This window comes from Plecotus auritus (genome assembly GCF_963455305.1).
Source record: "Plecotus auritus genome assembly, chromosome: 2".
NCBI lineage: Eukaryota > Metazoa > Chordata > Mammalia > Chiroptera > Vespertilionidae > Plecotus > Plecotus auritus.
The window spans coordinates 49,747,668-49,772,675 of NC_137771.1; the positions used below are offsets into that span (position 1 = coordinate 49,747,668).

General features: G+C 42.3%; 1 protein-coding gene across 1 annotated transcript in view; it reads left to right on the forward strand.

Annotated features, from left to right (window-relative positions):
* The window catches only part of IL12RB2 (interleukin 12 receptor subunit beta 2), a gene marked incomplete at its 5' end in the record, with an annotated part of 69,208 nt that overhangs the window by 39,578 nt on the left and 4,622 nt on the right, over positions 1–25,008 (forward strand). Inside the window, 6 exons of the mRNA XM_080654637.1 lie at positions 3,474–3,674; positions 8,005–8,103; positions 8,194–8,352; positions 16,016–16,153; positions 18,829–18,919; positions 21,289–21,388. Of these exons, the coding sequence (XP_080510763.1) occupies positions 3,474–3,674; positions 8,005–8,103; positions 8,194–8,352; positions 16,016–16,153; positions 18,829–18,919; positions 21,289–21,388 (788 nt within the window). The remainder of the gene's footprint in view (positions 1–3,473; positions 3,675–8,004; positions 8,104–8,193; positions 8,353–16,015; positions 16,154–18,828; positions 18,920–21,288; positions 21,389–25,008) is intronic.

The window sequence follows — 25,008 nt, forward strand, 5'->3', positions numbered from 1 at the left end:
AATTAGGAGAAATCGGAGGGGCACACATTTGGGGGGGGGGGGGGGGGGCGGGGAGCGGGGAGAAGGCAACAAATAGAACAACTTGTGCCATAGGAAATATAATGAATGCAACAGAAAGAACAAGAGTTTAGAATAAGCATAAGTGTCCTCAGGAAGGAAGAGAAGAGAGAATGGTAGAAACAGGTGGTTGTGAAGAAGCCCGCAATAAAGAGGTTCGGAATGGAAAGTCTAATTGTTGAAATAAAGAACTCAGCCAATGGGTTGGATAGCAAAAAGGACTCATTGGGAGACTGAGCGAGTGAGTGGAATATTGGGTAAGAAACTCTTCCAAAAGGCATCGGAAACGGGAAAGAAGATGAAAAAACAAACAAACTTAAAACACTGAGAGCATTGAAAGGGAAATAAGGATGACTGCCTAAAAGGAGTTCCAGTGAGAGAAAAAGTAAATGAAAGGGAAAAGATTATTGAAAGTATTTATCAAGAATCTTACTGTGTATGTACAACTCTGGTGCGGGATGTCGGTAGTAGGGGAGGCTATGTGTGTATGAGGGGCACTTGGAAAATCTCTGTACCTTCTGCTCATTTTGCTGCAAACTTAAAACTTCTCTAAAAAGTAGTGTCTGCAAAACATAGTGCAGGATGACCAAGCAAGGTTGATCCTAGGAATCTAAAGATGGAGGAATCAGAAAAATTTATCAATGTAATTCATCACATTAATACTGAGAGAGAGAGAAAAAAAAAAAGGATATGTTCTTAGCAAATATAGAAAAGTATTTAGTTAGAAAAAGTTTTTAGTAATATATTATTTTTAAAAACCTATAGAGAAACTATGAATAAAATAAAACTTTTTAGTGTTTTAAGACTTTCAACCAAAAACATGCAGTAGTAAATAACATCTTAATAAAGATATGTAGGCACCTTCTCTTTAGAGTTAGCAACAATATAAAAACAAACAAAAAAAAGGAAATAAGAGATTGAATTTAAAGATTGGAAGGAAGAGATATTTTAAGGATGCAGTTAAAAAGATTATTATATGAAAAATTCAACATGGGCAATAGATAAATTATTAGAACTAATTAGAGAGTTTAGCAAATTCGTCATAAATAAGAATAACACACACAAATTAATAGTAGAAAATAAGATTCCATTTACATAGCAAACTAAAAGTATCAAATAGCTAGGAATTAAACTAACAAAGAATACATGAAAACTTTAAGGAGGACTTTTTAAAACTTTATTAAAAGATGTAAGAGGAAAGCTGAGTAATATTTTAATGGAACAATTTAACATTGTAACAGCATCAATTTTCCCTGAATTAAACTAAATATTTAACTTAATTTCAGTAAAAACTACCAGCTGGAATTTTGGGGGACCCTAATAAAGTGAGTCTAAAAGCTATGTGGAAGAATAATGTTTTATGTATAACCAAGACTATTTTGAAAAAAGAAGAGCAAAAGGAAGGAGAGTTTACCAACAAATAGTCAGACATCACAAATCCTGGTAATGAGAACAGTGTGTTCTGGTGACGAAGCTGACCAGACCCAGACCTAGTCATATATAGAACTTTGTGTATGTTAGGGATGGTGTCACACTTGAAAAAATGTACTCATTGTGTGGGAAAAATAATAAAATTTATTCCCTTAAAAGAAAAACTTTCAGCTAGATTTGGATAAAAAACAAACAAACTTGAGGGTTAAAGGTAAAACCAAAAGTCAATAGGAGAAAATGTGGTTGAGTATTTTCATGACCTCTGGATGGAAGGATTTCATAAAGACTCAAAATGCACAAACCATAAATAGGTTTACCTACAGCAAAGTAACTATTTATGGGCAACAAACACATCATAAAGGTATCAGAGAGTCGAAAGACTAGAGTAAGATATTTTTAGAGTTGAAACCTGACAAGTGATTAAGATCTAGAATATGAAAGCTATTTCTGCAAATCAGAGACAAGACAGGAAACTCAGAAAAAATGAGCAAAGTATATGAACGGGCAGTTCATACAAGGAGAAAAAGTCAGATGATTAGTAATATATGAAGAGAAGCTCAGTCTCATGAGAAATCGGGAAATGAAAATAAAACCACAGTTAAATACCACTTTACACGTACCAGATTGGCAAAAATTATGAAGTCAGAAAATACCAAGTGTTGACGGCGGGGTGGGGGGGGGGGCAGTTGGGGGGGGGGAAGGAGATCTCTCAAGCTTTTCTTTTTGGAGTGTCAACTGATTGGCTATTTTAGAGAACATTCTGGCCATCTTTAGTGAAATATTTGAATTATTAATGGAATGATTTAACATTGTAATAGCATACATTTTCCCTGAATTAAACTATATATTTAACTTAATTCCAGTTAAAAAAAAAAACCACACACACACAACAACAACAAAACAGCTGGAATTTACCCTATCATTAAGCAACTCTGCATATACATCCAGAGACACTCGTACCCAGGTACACATGAGGACATGCGAGAGAATATCCATCATATCCTTGTTTGTGTTAGTGTCAATGTAAGAAGGTCCAAACCTGAAGAGAATTTTTATAAGAGTTTATTTGAGCCAAACTGATGACATGCCGGGGTATAAAGATCTCAAATGCTCTGAAGAATAACAGTTTTTCAGTTTCTTTTGTGTGTTTGACATTAAAGAGATGATGTTAAGGAAGATTGCATGAAGGTGGGAGAAAGCAAGGCAGGGGTTGGATTAGAAGATTATGTGCTTTCTTAAGGGTGGTTATGCCTTCGAAGGGTATTACTTCTGGAACTACTTCTGTTAACCTAGATGCACAAAAACAATGGACAGGGCTGGCTTTAAAAATTCTCACTTACGTTACAGGACTGGGGTGTGACCACCCACCATGACCTGCCCAGTTAGGAATTTATGATTTATTTACAGCACCTTTTTTTTCATCTACATCAGTAAAGAGTTGGAGGGAAACCTGCTTGCCACTTGGAGACTGGGCAAAGAAGGGGTTGAGGCAGCAGTCTAAAGGAATGAGCTAAATTTACATATAGGAACTGGATGGATAGATCCCAAAAACAATGTTGTGTGGGGAAAAAAGTTAGAAAAAACATTAGATTTACTCCCAACACAGTTCATGAAATAGCAATTTACAAGCACAAAGCAGCACTAATTTTCAAGGATCCATATATATCTGAATAAACATTTACATAAGCTGGATTAGAAGGATTCCTATTACATTCACTAGAGCAGGTATCATTGGGGACACAGAAATGGAAAGTGAATTGAAATATGAAGGGGAAATAATTCTATAAATAACTCTACACAGGGTCCTTGTCCAAGCTGCTGATGCCAGATCTCCACGAATTGAGAAGTACGATGAACTTAAATCTGTGAACCTGAAGACCTTAAAAAGAAATCAGTTCTTCTAAAACTTTGCTAGGATGAGTTATGTTTTATATCTTTATCCGCAGTGATTTTTGTTTTTGTCCCTCCCCATTTTCCCCATAAAGGGCTGCTGGCTCCTGCCCAGGTCTCTGCAAACTCAGTGGGCATGAACAACATTATGGTGACGTGGGAGCCCCCCAGGGAAGCCGCCTCTGCTGTCCAAGAGTACGTGGTGGAATGGAGGGAGCTCCATCCGGGGCGTGGCACGCGGCCCCCTCCGAACTGGCTACGGACTCCCCCCAACAATGTGTCCGCTTTGATTTCAGGTACTTAATTGTTCACCTGCCTTCAGGAGGGTTACTAAATTCACATTTGTTTGAGGAAATTGCAGGTGAGAACCCCAAACCCTGCCCTTCAATTACGAGTGGCTACATGAGAATGTGGGACAGTGATGACCTAGGGTCCTTCAGGACAGCACCTCAGAATACACCATGGCAGCTATGGAAGGCCAACTAACTGGTCGCCTAAAAGCTCCAGTATCTATGGAAAATCCACGTGCCTGACACAGTGCCATATAAGTGAATAAACCAAATGAGTGTGGCTGAGAGCTAAGTAGTAACCAGTCAGTGTGATTGGGGAGTTCATTTAAGTCTCAGAAATATCATGTGCAGCCCATTATATAGACGAGGATTCCAGGAAATCTTCCATGCTCAGGTCTGCTGCCTATTCATGTGATAATAAATTCAGAATTATCTATATAATTGGTGTCTCTAATCCTCAAATTTCAAGTCTGTCCGTTACAATCAAGTAAAAGAAAGCAGCTGAAAGCATATTGAGATGATTGGACAAAACTTAGGCAATGTCCTTTTTAAGTGTAAGTTTAAGTACTGGTTCTGCAGCCAGACTATCTAAATGTGAGTCCTGGCTCTGCCCCTTTCTAGGCTGGATAATCTAGAAAAAATTAATTTCTCTGTGCCTCGGTTTCCTTATCTATAATATGGGGATATTAATATTATCTACCTCTTTGGGTTATTGTGAGGACTAACTGAATTAATATAGAGAAAACAGTGCCTAGCATATTTTACGTGCTTGATAATTTAGCTAGCATTATTATTGTTATTACTAGTAGCCCTACGCACAAATCCGTGTGCCAGTAGCTCTCTGCGGGGCCTGGCTGCTCCGTGCCCGCTGCCCAGAGGCTCTCCGCGGCCCAGAGGCCCATCCGTGGCCAGACGTGGAACAATTGCCTCATCACCAGGGCGACGATGCAAATGTCCCCCCTCCGCCCCTGGCCGCTCCGTGCCCACTGCCCAGAGGCCCTCCACGGCTGGGGTGGAACGCTTGCCTCGTTGCCACGGCGACGAAGCAAGCATTTTTCCAGGCTGCTCATGCTGCCCGCTCTCAGTGGCCGCCCCCCACCCCCGGGACTGGGAGACTCCGGTGGGGCTGAGAGGACTGGGTGCTGCCATCTTGTGGCTATGGGTGCCGCCATCTTTGTGATGGAGTGATGGTTAATTTGCATATTACCCTTTTATTAGATAGGATTATTTCACAGAGCTAATTTTTTAATAGATTTTCAAGCTCTAAATCCCATAACACTTTCATCATACCATGACAGTCATTGCACCTGTCCAGGAGGACACACATGCCTTGCTTAAGGCAGCAAAATTACACAGATGAAATAAACAGAGCACATTGCATGATAATACATGAGCTGGTCCTTACCTGTGGGCCTTTTTTTATAGTCTAGCTGCTCAGATTTTTAGTGAGTTGTGTTCAATTGTAAGCACAACACATAAACAGAATGCTGCCCAGAGAGCCACAGAAGGTGAGCAAGTCCCTGGGCTTCTGGAACTATTAATGTGGAAACTACTTAGCACATGGAAGAACATTCTAGATGAGGGTGGGCTGGATTGATGGCTGCTGCTGGCTTTGACATGGACATGAAAAGGAGGATGAATTCTTTACTGTTTTGGAGGGCAAAACTGAGGCCTCTGCATGGGAGTTATAAGAAGGCAGATGCCAGCTCTGTTTTGAGAAGGAACTTTCCTTACTTGTTATGGTCTCTCCTAGGACAAGTGATTGTCCCTGGAGTTGTGGCGGTAGCACCAGTTTACCCTGAGGGCTGCTTTCCCTATCTAATCAGATGAGACAATGCCTAGAGCAGGTGTTTAGTGAGCTCTAAAATGTTGCAAAATTGCAAATGCTTGTTGTCAACTGTACTAGGATTTACCCCTACAGGATAGTTTAAATCATATAGTCCCTATAGTTCCTTCCTTTTATGATTCTACACAAATACCATAAAGTAGATGAAAAGAGAGAATGGTTTCCATATTTAGGAAACTAAAATGTTTTTAAGCGTTTTAGAAATATTCATTTGAACTAGATCCATATACTAGTTGGTAAAATAACTTTAATAATGGTTTTCTTGCTACTTGAAAACACTTGGTGAACTATTAGTTTGTGTTGCTGTTATATTATGAAAATAAACTCTTAAAAATTTAATTCACACCACGAAATCAGAGGGGCCCTCTCTCCTCAGTGAGATGACTCATTGCCTTCACATCCTCAGCTTCTGGCTGGGGCCCTTGCTTGTACTGGGCCCGAAGACAGTCCAGCTCCAGAACTGTAGGTCGGTGAGACTAGGTGAGAGATCATCAGTCCCGCCCTGTCTGCATAAAGATGGTTCAGGCCATAGGGAGCCACATTTTTTACAATATGTGGCCATAGCCATGTCTAGAAAACCTTCCCTAATTCCTAGGCTATTTTGGGCCCCCCTTCTGCATGCTCCCTCATTCTTCCTCTAGGGTTACTCCTTCTTACTGGTCATTTAGTGTTTGCCTTCCCCCATACTTAATAGGGGAAATTAGCTTTCTGCAGAAAATCAACCTAAAAGAGTATTTATAAACATGGACACCAGGTATATAGGTATGCATGCCAGAACAAGGAAATGAGCTGGTAGTTGGGGCCAGGATAAAGAAATAAAAATCTTAACAGTGTGGGGAGCAGGGTTAAGGAATTTTCGAGGTGGAGAGAAGACATGATTAAGGAGTGCTTGTATAAGATTTAGCCAGTACAATGGGAGTCCTCAAGATCAGAACCAGGGAACTAGCTTGCTATGGAAAAGGAAATGTCACCTGAGTTAAGGAGCCACATTTTCTTCCCTCCTCCACTAAGGGTAGGCTCTTCACAAGCAGCAGCCCACAGCTTCTGTAGAGCCGTTCCCAAGGCTTCTGACCTAAACACAGTTTGCATGGCAAAATGTAACAAAAGCATTTGCCGGCTGAGCTCATCTGGAACTCCCACGCCTCTGTATGGCACTGTGGTTGGTTGGCACCTTCCTCGACGAGTAGGAGAGCAGCCAGGCACTAGCACCTCTAAAATGAAATGTGATTCCATCTCCACGTTGCCCTTGGGGCCCCTGGGTCTGGATGCCACCCACGTATAATCTTTGGATTACTGGACTGCGCTGACTGCGTCCCTGCCTCCATCTCACTCAGTTCGTGAATACAAATGGGAACTCACCCGTGGCCTTAGTCTTTTCTCTTCATGGTCATTCTGACAGAACTGGTGGTGTGTTTGAGCTTTACATACTGCTTATTTGCTGGAATATTTATAGGACAGCGAGTTTTCTTATAAAACACACAGTTTAGTAAATTATTCAGTGATATAAAAATTCTTCTTCCCCAAACAGGAAATGTTAAATCCTAATCAATTGTGCGTGGTAGGGGACCAGATCAACCTATGGCAGGGCTTTAAACAATATGGGAGAGAGCCCTTGTTTTGACCACATGATACTGTAGTTAGTTACCTAGTAGAGATTATCTCTCTTTTTCCTTTAAATTTTAATGGAGAATTTAAAGATATGTCATGGGCAGCATCTATGTGAGGGCCCTTTTTCTTTATAACAAGTAGAAATAATGGAAATAAGGAGCTTGGGCAGGAAAGAGTGACTTGCCAATAAACTTCGTAGCTGATAACATTGCCCAGGGTGGCAGTTTAAAAGCTACGAAGGTGCATTAACATTCCCGGGGATCTTCCAAATCTTCCACGCTGTGAAGCAACTTGAGATCTAATCGGATCATGGTTCAGGCTGGTAGAGAAGGAGCAATGGGTCGGATTGCACTGAATGTGCCCTGGTTAGCCACACCCGAACGTGTCATCCTCAACTCCCCAGTCAGATCCTGATAAGCGTCTGTGGAATTGAAGAGCCTTCCAGGTTCTGTGCCTGAAACACCCAGCCTCACTTTTTGATAAATGGCAAATGATTTATTTGTAGACATCAAAGTTGTTGTGTTTTTTTTTTGGAAGGTGAGCTTTGTTTCAAAAGCTGTGTGTTTATATTTAAATCCTGGTTGAGACTAGGCTAGCTTTTGTCTCCTTAATCACGATGGCCTTCAGAAGAAACTCAGGTTTGCTTAGTTGTTCACTATGAGGCGAACTTTGGAGTGGGGAGCCATGGCTTCCAGGAGGCGGTTCCATGGCAAATAGGAGGCTGAGATTTTGTAAGGGGTCATTCCTTTACCCTTGAGCCATCTTCACACTAAAAAAAAGGCAAGAAATGCCTTGAATGTGTCTGTATCAGATATGGAGGTGGCTCCTTTAGTGACTCACAGGTGATTCCGCCCCTGTGATAAGATATCCCTTTCCTTGCAGAGAACATAAAACCTCACATCTGTTATGAAATCCGCGTGCACGCACTGTCAGGGCCCCGGGGAGGATGCCGCTCCATCTGGGGTGACTCTGCGCACAAAGGTGAGTCTTGGGAACCTTTGGCACGTTTTGCTTTAGTTTCATGATGTGGATTTGAAGGGGTGACAAAGCCTCCTGTGCTCTACTTTACAGCACCACTGAGTGGCCCCCACATTAATGCCATCACAGAGGAAAAGGGGCGCATTTTAATTTCCTGGGACAAAATTCCAGCCCAGGAACAAATAGGCTGCATCTTCCATTACAGGATATACTGGAAGGAACAGAACTCCACTTCCCAACCTCAGTTTTGTGGTACGTGTGAGAAAAGAGTGCTGTGGGGATCTTCCTTGTTCAGATGCCAGGAGGACACTAGCACATGCATGTGCATACATACACAAAGTGCTAGTACCGTGCCTGGCACTTAGTAGATGCTCAGTAAATACTGTGAAATTAACTGAATGAAAGAAAAGACATCTAAACTCATATGCACAGTTACTGGATATATGTTATGTGCCAAGCAAATTAAAGAAATGAAGATTATGGACCAGGCTCTCAAGGAGCTTATTCACATCGGGAGGTAGCATTTCAAAAAGCAATAAAGACACTTTAGTACTATGATATAGACCCTTGAGGTTTACAAGGTATGCATTTGGGGAACTTTGGAGTCCCCACATTTACAAATACCATTATAGTATACTATTTTATTCTCAAAATGGGTAAATTGCGATACAACTTAAGTAATTCCTTAAGACCTATCATCTATACTAATAAATGGATAATATGCTAATTACACAGGACGTCTTCCAGACAGCCTTCTGGACAAAGCCATGGTGATGGGGGTCAAGGCAGAGGTGGTTAAGGGCGATCAGGCCAGCAGGGGAGAGCCGTTAGGGGCGATCAGGCAGGCAGGCCGGTGAGCGGTTAGAAGCCAGTGATCCCGGATTGCGAGAGATGTCCACAGTCAGACATCCCCTGAGGGGTCCCGGATTAGAGAGGGTGCAGGCCGGGCTGAGGGACCCCCCTCCCTGTGCATGAATTTTGTGCACTGGGCTTCTAGTCTATATATATAAAAGGTTAATATACTAAGTGTCTGACTGTCCAACTGGTCGCTATGACATGCACTGACCACCAGGGGGCAGATGTTCAATGCAGGAGCTGCTGTGACGCGCACTGGCCATTTACAGAGAAATGGCACAACGGACCTGGCACTGACAAAGCAATATTCGGCTTCCCCCAAGTGGGACACAGGCCCCGCCACCACCCCGGAGTGACAGCCCACCAAATCACAGCCAATGCTGTTGAGACCCCATGGTGCAAAATGCGGCCCACAGCCCAGCCCAGCCTGGAAACGGTGGCTGTGGGTGCTGGTTAATGATGTCACATAGCAATGCCCAGCTTCCTCTCCCTAGCGACTAGCCTCCTTGGAGTTTCTTCAGCCCAGGAACACGACTTGCTTTATAGCCAGGTGCAAACATTTTACAGTAGAAGTCCTGGAGTAGGTAGATAGGAGACTCGGTGGAATCCTATTTTCTTTTCATTAGCCAGAAAATGGAGATTTAGAAAGTTTAGAAACTTGACCAGACTGAAAAGAAGTAAGAAATGGTGGAACTTGAAAATGGCTCAGGTTTTCTCACTGCACAGACTATAGTCAAACACTGCTACAATTAAATATTTTACTCTTTGTTCTCCCTGTGTGATCTACAATAATAGTCTGCTTCCTGTTGATATTTACTGCTGTGTTGCTTGACAATTGCCTGAAAGAGAAGTTGGGGTGCTTCACTGGGCTGGAAAAAGTTTTTTGACATCGTCAGTTGTATGTTGCTTTCTCTCAAGTTCAAAGAGCATGTGACATTAATGTTAAAGTTGTAAATACTTCATCACAGGGAAATTAGTCAAGCACTCTGAAAGTATTTTTACTCTTAATGTGGTATACAGAGAGATATCAGAATAAGTTTAATCAATTTATCAGTCATTGTTTTTATCAATGTTGTTTTTATATCATGTTTTTGTTTTCATATTATGTCTTTATTGTTATATGTTACTAGAGGCCTGGTGCACGGAATTCGTGAATGGGGGGCGGGGGTGTCCCTCAGCCCAGCCTGCACCCTCTCCAATCTGGGACCCCTCAAGGGCAGTCGGACATCCCTCTTACAATCCAGGACTGCTGGCTCCCAACTGCTCGTCTGCCTGCCTTCCTGATTGCCCCTGACCACTTCTGCCTGCCAGCCTGATCACCCCCTAACCACTCCCCTGCCAGCCTGATTGATGCCTAACTGCTCCCCTGCCAGCCTGATTGATGCCTAACTGCTCCCCTGCCAGACTGTTTGCCCCTAACTGCCCTCCCCTGCAGGCCTGGTCACCCCTAACTGCTCTCCCCTGCAGGCCTGGGTCCCCCTAACTGCCCTCCCCTGCAGGCCTGGTCATCCCTAACTGCCCTCCCCTTCAGGCCTGGTCCCTCCCAACTGCTCTCCCCTGCAGGCCTGGGTCCCTCCCAACTGCCTTTCCCTGCAGGCCTGGTCGCCCCCAACTTCCCTCCTCTGCCAGCTTGGTCACCCCTAACTGCCCTCCCCTGCAGGCTTGATCACTCCCAACTGCCCTCCCTTGCAGGCCTGGTCCCTCCCAACTGCCCTCCCCTGCTGGCCTGATCGCCCACAACTGCCCTCCCTTGCAGGCCTGGTTCCTCTCAACTGCCCTCCCTTGCTGGACATCTTGTGGTGGCCATCTAGTGTCCACATGGGGGCAGGATCTTTGACCACATGGGGGCAGCCATCTTGTGTGTTGGAGTGATGGTCAATCTGCATATTACTCTTTTATCAGATAGGATAGAGGCCTGGTGCACGGGTGGGGGCCAGCTGGTTTGCCCTGAAGGGTGTCCCAGATCAGGGTGAGGGTTCCCTTGGGGCATGGGGCAGCCTGGGCGAGGGGCCTGTGGTGGTTTGCAGGCTGGCCACGCCCCCTGGCGACCCAAGCGGAGGCCCTGGTATCTGGGGTTTATTTATCTTCTACAATTGAAACTTTGTGGCCTGGAGCAGAGCCAAGCCTTCTGCTTGCTCCGTGGCAGCAGCCATTTCTGTTAGGATTTATGTATCTTCTATAATTGAAACTTTGTAGCCTTAAGCGAGGCCTGGGCCGACCAGGGTGTGCGGAAAGCTTGGCTTCCTCCATCGCCGGGGCAACCCTAGCCTCCTGCTCTTTCCAGCTCCGTGCCTGCTGCCATTTCTGTTTGGATTTATGCATCTTCTATCATTGAAACTTTGTAGCCTTGAGTAGAGGCCTAGGCCGGCAAGGGCACGCGGAAAGCTTGGCTTCCTTCATTGCTGGGGAAACCCAAGCCTCCCTCCTGCTCTCTGTGGCCGTAGCCATCTTGGTTGGGTTTATTTGCATATTCACTCCTGATTGGCTGGTGGGCATGGGTGGTGGGTCTAGCAGAGTGATGGTTAATTTGCATATTACTCTTATTAGATAGGATTATTTTTAATCAATTTATATATTATTTTCATGTACATTTTACTAGTTTTCTTTCACCTCTGACACTTCTATTATAGAGAAAGGGCAACTAGCAATGTTAAAATACATCTTCTAATTAATTTTCTTTCAATGTGCACGAATCTGTGCACCAGGCCACTAGTTTTTCTATAAGACTAAAGCAATTAAAATAAATTCTGGCTGGAGCATAATCTTGAGTGACTTCATGGATCACATATTCATAGCAGCTCCAAGGCACCTGCCAGACTTGATGTTCTAATTTTGATTTATTCTGTCTTGCCCTTCTCCTTATTTCAAAGGCAGCTTTCTTTCAAGAGGATTTATCATAAAGAAGCAACTTTTTTGTTCATTCATGAAAAGTAGTGGGTCCAAGAAGAATGTAACAGAGCCACCCTGAGATGGGTGCCAGGGTGCTGCCTGCAAGAGGGATTTTTACTTGGGAAACTTGAGCCATCAGTCCTCTCTCTTGACCTTATAAGACCTGCAGTGTTGCTTTTCTGAGTTAGGACTTTTGAAGCTAGTTAATTTTTATTATATAAATAATACTTGCATGTGATAAAAACATTCAAATAGTTCAGTAAGACATATAGTCAAAATTATTCCTTCCTTTACACTTACACTGTTAGCAGTTCTTTGTATGTTCAGCCAGAAAAAAATTTTAAGACCTACACAAGCCTATCTATATATATAAAAGGCTAATATGCAAAGTGTCCCCTTGGGAGTTCAACTGGGAGAATGGGAGTTCAGTCGCTCGCTATGATGTGTGCTGACCACCAGAGGGCGGCACGGAATATGGTGGGCGACCAGCAGTTGCAGGCCACTGAGGGAGCTAGGGAAGGATGAGGTGGGGAGGTAGGGAGGGGGGGAACCTGATCAGCCCTGATCGCCCGCCAAGCCGCAGGATCCTACCCGTGCATGAATTTCGTGCACCAGGCCTCTAGTGTTTTGAATAATCATCTGTATTCTGTTTTTTGTTTGTTTTAATCTTTATTGTGGAAAGTATTACATATGTCCCCTTTTTTCCCCCATTGACCCTTCTAACCCGCCCCCACCCCCTGTATTCTGATTTTCATTTTGCTTTTGCTTCTCAATAATAAGTACTAGAGATCTTTCCACATCATCAGATGGATTTGCTTCATTCTTCTTATTTATTTATTTAAATATATTTTATTAATTTTCTACAGAGAGGAAGGGAGGATAGAGTTAGAAACATAGATGAGAAAGAAACATCAGCTGCCTCCTGCACACCCCCAACTGGGGATGTGCCCGCAAGCAAGGTACATGCCCTTGACTGGAATCGAACCTGGGACCCCTCAGTCCGCAGGCCAACACTCTATCCACTGAGCCAAACTGGTTAGGGCCGCTTCATTCTTCTTAATAGCCCTCTAGTATTCCATTATAAGACTTTACAGTCATTCACTTAACTAACCCACCATTGATAAATAGGATGTATCATTGAACAGAACTGCTTCCCACTGGGCCAGCCAGGGTCAGTTCTGAAAAACACCCCAGAAGGTGATGAATCAGTTGACCTCCTCCTGAGCCATTTTGAACTCTTCATGTGGAATTTGCTCCCCTCCACCTCCCAATTTTCATTTTGGCAGAGTTTAAACCGAGAGGCCTATTTACAACCAGACAGATAAGCCTGGTCATTTGGTTCATAAAACTGCTGTTGTAGATGTAGAAGAAAATACCTACTTTATTTTGTCACAAATCTGATGACTCTAAAGTCTATAGAAGGGTATTTAAAAATACATCAAAAGGGAAGGAGGCCCAGATTCAAAGTCCTGTTTTATACTGGTTTAGGTTATATTCCTTTTATTCATGAAGCACATATTGATGAGTAAGACCCATTCCCTGTCTCACAGAGTTCACAGACTATTGAAGGAGATGGAAAAGCACACACACCAAAAAAAAAGATCTAACTGCTATGATCAGGGACTGACAACTATCTATTGCATTTGATAACCGGAAATCACAGGTAAATTCACAAGCAGCTTCTAGAGAGTGACAGAGGGCAGGAGGCTAAAGGAAAAAGACACCAGGATGGAGGTACCACAACAGCAAGAGCAGGATGGAGACCCAAGGGGGAGGGCGCTGTCTAATGTGTCTTGTGGCGCTGCCCACTAGGCCCCAGACTGACAGACATGCAGGGTGCGGTCGGAGCACTGAGCCCTGCTGGGCAGGAGAGGAGAGGTATGGACCTGGGCTGGGCCCCGGCATCTGTGTGTTAGTGCATTCACAGCGGATTATGGTGTGAGACTTCTCCTCGGGAAGTTTGTGGGTACCACCATGTGCACCAGTGGCAGGTGCTCTTCTGTACTGGTGCACACGCTATGCTTTGTTCTACTTGACTGTTTTTGCCCACAGAACCTAAGCATCATGAGGGCAGACACCATGGCTGTTTATCATTGTCTCCCCTGTTCTTACAAGACAGCTAGGCACACAGTACGTGCTTAATAAAAACAGTATTTGTTAATAACAAATGGGTGATTACCACCCTCCATGTTGTTAAATCAAGGTAGACGGTTAGGGATAAACTAATTTCAGTAATAATGCAGCTGTTTTGCCAGAGACCACTTGACCTTCTTGACCTTCTTACCCACTGCCTGTCAGATGATTGGCCACTATCACATCTTTCTAAACTGGTGCCTTTGTCTTTTAACCACCTGAGCCTAAAGTTTCAGAGGGCTAAGGATTGAATGGCCCTTTTATCTGTGCCTGAGATCACAGCCCAGACCCAGGCAGCAGAACCAGTATTTCCTGCATGATTTCTTTCTCCCATTACTCAACTCAACCTATTTTGCCAAACTGCTAACACCATCCTCCTCCTTACTGCTCCCCCATAGTTTCTTATTCTTCAAATATATTTACTTATTCTTTAAATATACGTGTGTGTGTGTGTCTGTGTGTGTGTATAAACCTTTTGGCCCAGCACACCATTCAAATTTCTTCTCTTCTGTTCCGACATCTTATTTCACTCCCAGAGCTAAGGATGCCCTCACACAATCTGATGGTTGACTCCCTGATGCTTGCTGATGCTTTGCTGCAGCAAGATGAGCAGAAGGTTGCTTCAAAATTAATTTTTTAATCCGACTTAGGAAGAAGGAAAGAGCTTTTTTACTTTGATCTCATAGCTTAAGTCTGTGCAAGCAATTTCATCAGGTTAGAGTAGGCTTGGGAATTTTCCACAGGGTACTCTTTCTCAATAGGATGTAAAATGCAGAAATTGCTCTGATAGTCACAGCTCTTAAATGATCCGCTCCAACCTCAGCCCCTGTGGGTGGAGTGGATGTAACATTACAGGGCTCCACCTTAGTGAGCAGGGGTGGGGAGTGTAAGGGGTCTGTTTTCCTCATTGATGTAAACTCTTTGGTGCAGATACAGTGCCTTTGTATACTTGGTGCCTTATCCAGAGCAGATGTTCAATACATATTTGTGACTGTTGAAATAATTTCAGAAAACAGGGTCATCATGTGACTTGTCCTGGGGTTTCTGAGTTAGTAAATGTGATGCTGAGGCACAAAGTGCTGAGTTCTAGTCACCAGCACAGGGGCAAGTCTGCTGAGCGAGCCAGCAGGCTGCTCCTGTTGAAGTTCTGCCCTTCATTGTATGTCCCCCCCATCCTAATCCCACCCAGAAGATTGCCTATTTACTGAAGGCTACCTACAAACAGCCTTAGTGCATTGCTCAAAAACAAAATCTTCCTTGCTGAGAATCTGCAGGGGTGTGGAGAGCGTAGGGAACTGACGATTTAGGCTTAAACTGCCAAAATAAATCTAATCTTAAATACTGCTGCTCTAGGTTTTAAATTTTACATCAAATTGTAGCAGATCATCATATTAAGCCTACTAAGCCCAATACTCAGAGCTTACAAAAAAAGTGGAAAATCAAAATTAATATATGTTGCTTAAATATGTTTCATTAATTGCTAAACTTAGCTTTCTAAAAGGTCAATTGAAAACAATTTGTATATTGAATTTCTTTCCCAAAGATTCTCAAATATACCTGGTAAATGCCAGGAACATTATAGGAAATAAAAGGAGTTAACCACTATGGCTCAGCTGGTTGAGTGTCATCCCCGCACCAAGAGGTCACTGGTTTGATTCTCGGTTGCAGGCTCCATCCCCAGTAGGAGGCATGCAGGAGGCAGCAGATCAATGATTCTCTCTCAAGTCAATAAAAACATTTTTTTAAAAAAATAGGAGTTAACTACAGCTAAGTAATTTCAAAAGATAAAAATTCTTTCAAAAGATTTTGCCCCAGAAAAAATATTTACTTCTAATATGCTGGAAAGTGAGACCTCCATAAATGACAGTGTGTAGGGCCTACTAAAGTGTTAAGTACTAATTAATTAAGAATATTTTAAAACAAAAATGTGCTTTTCTCTTTCAAATTAAATGAAACATTAACAAATAACAATGAGTAAAAGCCCATATTCAAATATTCCCTTTTAATCTGTACCTTGCTTCCTTTTTCTTCCTCTCAGAAATTCCCTATAGTGTCTCTGAAAATTCGCATCCAATAGACAGCCTGCAGCCCAGAGTGAGATACGTCCTGTGGATGACAGCTCTGACAGCAGCTGGCGAAAGCCCCCAAGGATATGAGAGGGAGTTTTGTCTGCAAGGTAAGAACAACTTTAGAGATGGAGAGTCCACCCTGGGTTCCCACACAGGTGTACAGTCCCACGGCCTTTGGCATGGAGATTATCAGGTTTTCTTTAAGTTGCTCATAGCTTTCTTACTGCTACACCTTTGTACTTGTTTCCTGCAACTGGGCTGCCCTACCATGTTATTGTCTGCTTGGAGACAGTGTCTACTCAATTTTCAAAACTCAGTGGAAATGTTTCCTCCTCCAGGTAGCCTTCCCAAATGCACCTCCTGTTTCCCTCATAATGTACTACATTTGAACCATATTCAAACTCCAAATCCAATGGGCAGGGACTGGTATCTGTTTATCTCTGTCTTCAAGGTCTAGAATGGTGCCCACCACATAGTACTTGTTCACTAAATATACGTTTAATGAATAATGAGAATAATCTCAACAACAGCAATAGCAGCTATTGCATATCAGATAATTATGTACTAGTCATTGTGTTAAGTGCTTTTACATCATCTTAGTTTGCTGGGGCTCCTGTAACCAAGCACCATAAAATGGGGGTTGCTTAGACAATAGAAATTTATTTTCTCACATTTCTGGAGGCTGGAGGTTCAAGATCAAGGTGTCAGCAGAGTTTGTTTCTTCTGAAGGCTATGAAAGAATCTGTTTTATGCCTCTCACCTTGAGTCTGGAGGCAATCTTTGGTGTTCCTTGGTTTGTGGATCTCTGCCTTCATCTTCACGTTGAGGTTTCCTTGTATGTGTGTCTGTGTTCAAACTTCCCCGTTTTATAAAGACGCCAGTCATATTGGATTAGAGGCCCCCCTACTGCAGTCTGACCTCATCTTAACTAATTACATCTGCAACAACCCTATTTCCAAACGAGGTCACTTTTTGAGGTACTGGAGAACACAATTCAACCTACATAACACATACTTTTGCTCGTTTAATCTTGACCACAACCATGTAAAGTGCCTGCTTTACATGATTATACCTGGTCACACTACCACGCGCTCAGTATGAAATGAATAAAGGAATGAGGGATTAGGATGCCTTTTACAAGTGTAAGGTACAGAAAAATTACCCAAGGTCATAGAGGTGGTAAATGGCAGAACTACAAATCAAACTCAGATTTGAGTTACTTAAGGTTGAGTATGTAAAGTGACCCAACTATTCTGGGCTTCCAAAAGCTAAGTTACATTGTTCTCTCTGGCAGCACTAGCTTGCATTGGCCCCAAGAGTAAAACACTGTTCTTGCTTTCTGACAGGGAGTATCAAGTTGGTTATTCAGGACTGTTGTTCTATGCCAGGTACTTCTCCACTGGGAAAATTAAAAACCCATCTTTTCAACCCCCCACTACTCCCATGAAAGTTAACTTGTGAGCAGTTAACTAGATGAAGAGCTCAGCATCATTCTACTCGTGGTGCTCCAGACTGTCCCATCTGCCCAGGAAGGAAGGCAGATGCTGAAGAAATGTCAGATTGGGCTGGTTGTATGGGGTGGTAACAAGGCTGCCTGCGTTAACTCCCCCATTCAGCCCTAGTAATGCACCTCTCACTGAACCTAGCAGGTCTCTGGTCCCTAGTTCCCCTGCTCACCCTCCCTCGCAGCCTTTATTCCATCGAATCTTTCTGCAGGACCCCTAGTGCTGACATTCCACCTCTTGCTGCAATGCATCATCAGTTCCCCAAGGGTTTCAAGCTAGGATTCAAACTGCTCTGTTACCAGGACCTGCATGACTTGATCCTACTCTCTCATTCAGCTTCATCCTCTGCCTCACTCATTTGTACTCCAAAGCAAGACCAGACTACCGTAGTCCCCTGAAAGTGCTACGTTGTTTCCTCCTCCCGTGACTTTGCATAGCTCTCGGTCTAGTCTGCACTTCCCTAACTTATCCGCTTAGCCAACTCCTGTCCATCCAACTCTACACTTTTGACATCATGCCTTTTGGGAACCCATCCTGAGCTGTAAATGAAGTCATATCCCATGCTGTTCTCTGCTACACACCTTGCACATGCCTGTTTTACAGTTTTTACATCTCTCTCTTCTGGCTACATTCATGACTTCTGAAGACAGCAGAGCCCATGTTCTTATTCACCTTCATATCTCAGCATGCAATAGGGCCTGGTACATGATTAATAATGAACACTGGATGAATTAATAATTCTGACACATGGCAAAATACATGTTCAGAGGAAGAAATCAAAACAATTTCAAAGACCCTACTTATAGAGGGTTTATCCAGTGGTTTGGTAAAATTACTAGCTCATATTTCTCGAGGGCCTTCTATGTTCAGACATATCATCTTGGGCATTAAATACACTAACTCTAATGTTCACAGAAACCTTCACGTAGACATCATCACTCACCTTTTATGGGTCAAGAATCTGAAGTCCACAGATCACAGATCAGTCAGTAGAAGACTCAGTACTAGAATTCAGGGCAGTTCACAGCCAGTGCGTTGTATATCAAACTCTTTTCCCCCACCCATAGAGGAAGGAGCCCTTGTAGGGCTGGAGCTCCTCCCAGAACTATAGAATTGGCTCCCTGAGGCCCCTCCTCTTAAATGATGGATAAAATGACTCGGCCTGTTCCTGGGCCCAGCTACCCAGGAGCTGTGGGAGGGCCCAGAGTTTCACACGATAGAGTATTTTGAAATGTTCACTGAAGATAACTCAATCACAGGGTTTGCTATCTTTTCAGGTAAAGTCAACTGGAGCACATTTGTGGCGCCGAGCATTTGCACTGCTATCATCATGGTGGGCATTTTCTCAACGCGTTACTTCCGGCAAAAGTGAGTTGGGTACACCTGCCAGTTTTGGTAACTGTCTTTTTAAAGGATAATTGTTATCGCTGCTATGAATCCAAGAAATGGACACTCTCATACATTGCTGGTGGCAGACTAAATTTATTTCTTTTTGGATTGGCAATATATATTAAAATTTAAAAAATGTCCTATCACTGACCTAGCAATTTCTAACTAGAAATTTATTCTAAGTATATTGTAAGGGTATGCTAAAGTATTGTTCATAAAAGGAAAACAATTTGAAACATAAAGACCCAATGACATGGAATTAACGAAATCATGATATAGCTCATGCTATCTAGCAATATTATGCATCCATTAAAGATGTAGAAGAAAATGAAATCATGAATATTTGCTAGATTTTAAAAGCAGCTTGCAAAAGATGTACTTCCATTTTTTAAAAACATAGTACACACACGATATTATCAGTTATCATTAAATTTGTTTGTATATAAGATAAAAATTCAAAATAATATGACAAACTAGCTAACAGCTTCTCACTCGGGTAAGGGAAGTAAACTCAGGTCAAGGGTTGGTGAATAGCTCCAATGCATCTTTCTGCTCCATTATCCTGACATTGGCTTCCATCCATTTCACTTCATGGTCCAATGGCTGTAGGAATGATAGCCATCATGCCTGCTTTCTACAACTACAGGGAAAAAGAAGGTGCCCACACTTCCCTTTTCAGAAGACTTTACATGAAAAAGTCACATAGGGTACTTTTGGTTAGATTTCATTGGCCAGAACTTGGTGAGGCAGGGAGGTTTAGAATTGTGGCCTTACAGCTGGGTTCATGGTTGTCCCAATACATTAAGGTGTTCTTCCTAAGGCAGAGAGGAAAACAGGTATTGGGCAGTAATTAACACTCTCTGCCCCAAGAATATACACCAAAATATTAATGGCGGTTATATCAGGGAATAAAATCATAGGCGGTTTTAGTTCTTTTATTTATATTTTCTAAGTTTCTTTAAACATATTATTTTATTGAGAGAATTTTTAAGGAGGTAGTTACTCAATACAAAGTTTTCTTCAGATGTTGTATAAGAGAAGAGGTAAAAATAAAACTAGCTCAAAGTCATTCTGCCAGCTATTGAACTTGTCTGAAAGGCTTTACATTTATTGAAACCCTGTGTGTGATAGGTACTTCAAAGCAGAGCTCTCTTTAGGTAGATTTTGAAAAAGTTTAACTAAAAAAGAGTTAACTCGGATCACATGTATCCTCTTCAGGGAAATAGTATCAGCGAGGGTCAAAGCTTCTGCTGTTTAAAAAAGGAAGGAAGGAAGAAAGGAAGGGAAAGAAGAAGGGAAAGGAAGGAAGGAAGGGAAAGAAGTGAAGGAAGGAAGGCCCCAAATATACTGGCTTTAATAAAATAGTTTATTTCTCTCCCATATAATAGATAAGTCATCCAGGTTGGTTGGCAGCTCTGTTCCACTTGGTCATTTAGGGACCCAGTTTTATTCCATTTTTTTGGCCCACCACCCTTTGGGCGCTGTCCTCATCTGCATGACCTATCCTAGGTCACAAGTACCTCTGCTCACAATTCTTTGGAGAAAAACTAATCATATGGCCACATCTTTTGTTTCAAAGGGCTAAACACATTCCAGAGCTTACCATTCTTATTAAACATCAAAGCTTAAGGTTTTAAAGATGTGTCATATTGGTCTTGAATTTTTAAAAATATAGTCAAAATATTTAACCATATGCATTTATAAGAAACAATTTAAAGGATTTTTTTCCTCCTACATCATAAAAGTGATATAAAATCATTAAAAATTTTTTTAAAACCTGGAGATGTAGAAAAAAAAAAAAGACCCATATTTCCTCTGATCACCAAACACAAGTACTCTAAACAGTTTGAATGTTTCTCTACGGTATTTTTCTTGGCATTTTTTTGCATGGTCTATGTTTAAGTTATTTATATCATTTGTATCCTGTTTGTTTTCTTACTTTTAGCATAATTTACTTGTTATTACAAACTCTTTATAAACATTGTAGTTACATGATTAGGAAACTCCTAGGAGTAGGGACCATGCCTTTTTGTTTGCTGTCCTACCCCAGCACTGTGCTGGTCAATAGTGAATGTTTGTTGAATAAACGCGTGGCTGCATAGTGACATTACAGAGCAAAAGTGCCATCATTTATTTAGCAAACCCCAAGTGACTGCATTGTGACTCTATCACCTATCCAAACTTCACAGAAAACTAGTCCATCCTTAGATGATGCATCATCTTTCTCCTTTAGTGTTTACATTTCACTTATTTGCATACTCCTGCACTGAAATCACTGCGCTAAGAACCCGTGCTTCCATGTCACATGTACTCACTTAACCTAATGCCAGTGTTTTCTATATCTATAGGGTATCTGTTCTCCTGTCAGCCCTCAGACCTCAGTGGTGTAGCAGAGAAATTCCAGACCCAGCGAACAGCACTTGGGCCAAGAACTATCCCATTGTGGAGGTAAGGTATAAAGCCTCAGTGGTCAGTTGATGGGGTTCTAGACATGAGCATATCTAAGTTTCCCATTGTAGTTAAGAGGAAACTTGGGTACTTGGAATCCATGAATAAACTGAAGTCATTCACACTAGGTTACCATCTGAGTCGTTACTGCTCTGACGGGAGTTTTCTGAAGGTTATGACCTAGACTCAGACTCATTGCTTTTCATTCCTCTCTATGCCTATGTTCCCCTCCTCTACCTTTACTTAATTTAAAAGAAATTTTAAAAGCAAGTATTTTTGCCATTTGCTTACCTCTAGCCTGACACTGACTCATTCGAATTTGAGATTTGAAGCTTTACCATAATGTTTGTTCCCAGCCCCATCTGAGCATAGAACAGATAGAACCCAGACTATTTTGGTTTTAGCAGGAAGTCAATAAGTCATCCCACTGTGTATGGAAAAGATTTTAGGAGAGAGGTTGCTCAGCTGGCAGATGAGAGAGGAAGCAAAGGGAGGCGCTGCTGTGCAGTCTGAGGAGGTGAGAACAGCTCATGGTGGGCCAGATGGTCCATCTCTGGTGGAAGGTCTGGAAGCTTAAGACATCTGAATATGGAGCAAGACTGTGCATTTATGGAAAGCAGAGGGGAGGAAAGCGGTATGCAAATATTCTTACCAGGCCCAGGTGGTTGGCAGCCCCACACTCCCTTTCTCACACCTTATAGCCCTTCTCTTCCAAGATTCTTCTCTTCAAATGCCCAGTGTATTCTATTATCCACACCCTTCCTCAGGCCAGAAGCCAACGGTACGGGCCACTGCTCAGGGAAAGAGCTGGTCTCAGCTATGTCTGCCTCAATAGGATTTCAGTCCCTGCAGTTTAGTGCCTTTGAGATAAGGCTGGGATGCAAACCCCACCTCTGCCCCTTACTATGTGGATAACCCTTGGGCAACTTGCCTGACATCTGAGCCCTAGTTTTACCCTCTGTAATGTAGGAATTGATAGTATCTCCCATGTATACTGTTATGAGGATTAAGAAAAGTAAAGATTATTCTTAATGTAAAGCACATGGTTTAAACAAAACAAAGATCATTCATTTACTTTCTTCCCAGGAAGACTCATACTTGATGTCTCTTCTGTCTGTTGAGGGGTTTTATCACTGTTATCATAGCAAGAACAGTAATAATAGCAATAGCTTATGTATACTTTTAAATTTTATGTATATATTTTTCATATATATCATCTGCATGATATATAATTATAGTAAGGTATATAATTATATTGTTTATATACATACATATTATTTTATATATACCAGGCACTTGAAAAAAAAAATTTTTCATGTGTTAACATATATCCATACAATATATGTGTGCTATTATCCTCATTTTTCAGATGAGGAAACTGAGGCACAGAGGACTAAGTAACTTGCCCATTGTTAGTCAGCTAGTAAATGGTGGATCACAAATCCACATAAAAGCAGGATGTGCCATCCACCACTATACCATTCCTTCTAAAAGATCTTTAAGTACTGGGTATGAGGGGAGTCTTTCTCAAAGTCAGCGCCTCTGAGCTGAATAGATTGAGAGGCCCTCACTTAGTGGCAATACTTGTAATGACCTGTGGAATGCACTCTGTAAGGATGCCGCTGCCAGCATTAGAGGGGATCAAGGACTAGGAGTTGAACCAGCTTAGCTTTAAGATCACTTTCTTCCAATGCTGAGATACCAGTCTCATGTCCTAAAAGCCTGAAATAGCATGGTGGGAAGCAGCTCTGGTCAGTCACCGACACCTGGCTTCCGAGCTGGTAGCTTTGGGGTTGTGTGCATGACAAGAGCCCATAAAAATCCTACAAGAAATGCTAAGAAAGACACACAAAGGGTTAGACAAAGAAACACGGGAAAAGGGTAACAGAAATTGCCACACACATACCCAAAGTTGTATAGTATAAATATGTTCATTAGGGCACTATAAATAGAAGCCAAAAATTGGGCATAATGTAAGCTGCCACTAGGACAGGTTGAATATTTTGAGTATATCCATACAGTAGGATATTATACAATTATTTAAAAAAGATATGTGTCTAAAAATTTCTAAGACATTTAAAAGTGAAAAGAGGAAAGTTTGTAACAGTTTCTAAAGTGGGTTCTTATTTGCATAAAAAGGAGAGAGATTTTATACTAGTACACACACCCCTCCACACGCTCACAGATATTTCTGTAAGCCTACATGTAAAATTGATAACCGGAGTGGCCTTTGGGGAAGGGGTTGGAGATATGAGGGCGACTTAATTTTCATCATAAATTTCCTTTGTATTTTTAAAATTTCTTATAAAGCTATATATCTTTTGTAAAAATCACTGGTAAGTTAGAAAACTGTAAAAATTTAGCTTGTACATGGCATCTGTAATGAAGGCCTTGAGAGCCTCAGAGCCCTGTGTCGCTTGACCTTTGAAGTGAGTAGTCTGGCTTTAAAGACCCAAACTGCTCTCCTGGTGACAGACCAAATCCAGACCAGATCACTCTGACATTTGACAGATTTGGCAGATGTCAGAACTACAATAGTCTGTCTTCCAACTCCAACAAAACGTTTTCTGTTCTCAGGCCCTATATGCCCCTACCATTTCTTAACATGTGGCTAAAAAAACATGTGTCTTAAAGCTCTGGTGAAAAAAAGCCAAACCATAAAGGGGATCACTGGAATGCTAATCCATTTTGAGCTTGTAAAAGCTTAAAATAGTGTCCATGAGGCACCTGAGCTAATAGTGGTATAAAAGGCCCTGCCCCAGGACTGTCTGCCACAGGGTCTGCTTTATCAAGGAACAGCTCTATCAATACTGCCCAAGTTTTTAGGAAGGCAGGTGAACACCTCACCTTGTGATAGGAGCCATTTCCACACCCTGTGTAATCTTTGCTAGCAGCTCCGGCAGCTCTGCTTCCTGAGCCACCAGCCATGTTCCAAGCCACACCCACACACCAGCACCACTGTGGGCAGCGATCCAGAAAATAGAAACACACACATACCCTCTAGCTTGTGGGCCCTTGGCAACATGGTCCCTCTTTGCAAATGGCTTTGACATGCTTAGACATGTTTTTAAAAAGTGACATTACTAGTATAAGACACCATGTGCCAAGAACATAACAGGAGGTTACTTCTCTGCTGTAATTCAGTGGAAGCAGCAGTCATTAGGGGCTTCAAGAAAGAGGAAGGTACCTGGCTGGTGTGTTTCAGTGGCTGAGCCAGGTACCTTCATATTTATTACATATGAACCAGTAGGTCATGATTCGATTCCCGATCAGGGCACATGCCCAGGTTGCAGACTCGATCCCCGGTCGGGGGTGTGCAGGAGGCAGCTGATCAAGGATTCTCTCTCATCATTGATGTTTCCATCCCTCTCTCCTTCTCCCTTCCCCTCTGAAATCAGTAAAAACATTTGAAAAAAGAAAAACAGAAAGAGGAAGGTGTCAAGCAGGGGATGGTACCATAAACAGAAGCCGGTAGAGGCTGGCAGTGGAAGCAAAAGTGTGGCATAGAGAGAAAAAACTGTGTTTAATAAGACTAGGATGGTGTGCCTGAAATAATTTCTGAACAAAACATGTGGCAGTGGAGGAAGGAATCTGATGGATAAGGTCAGGGCTGGGAGCTT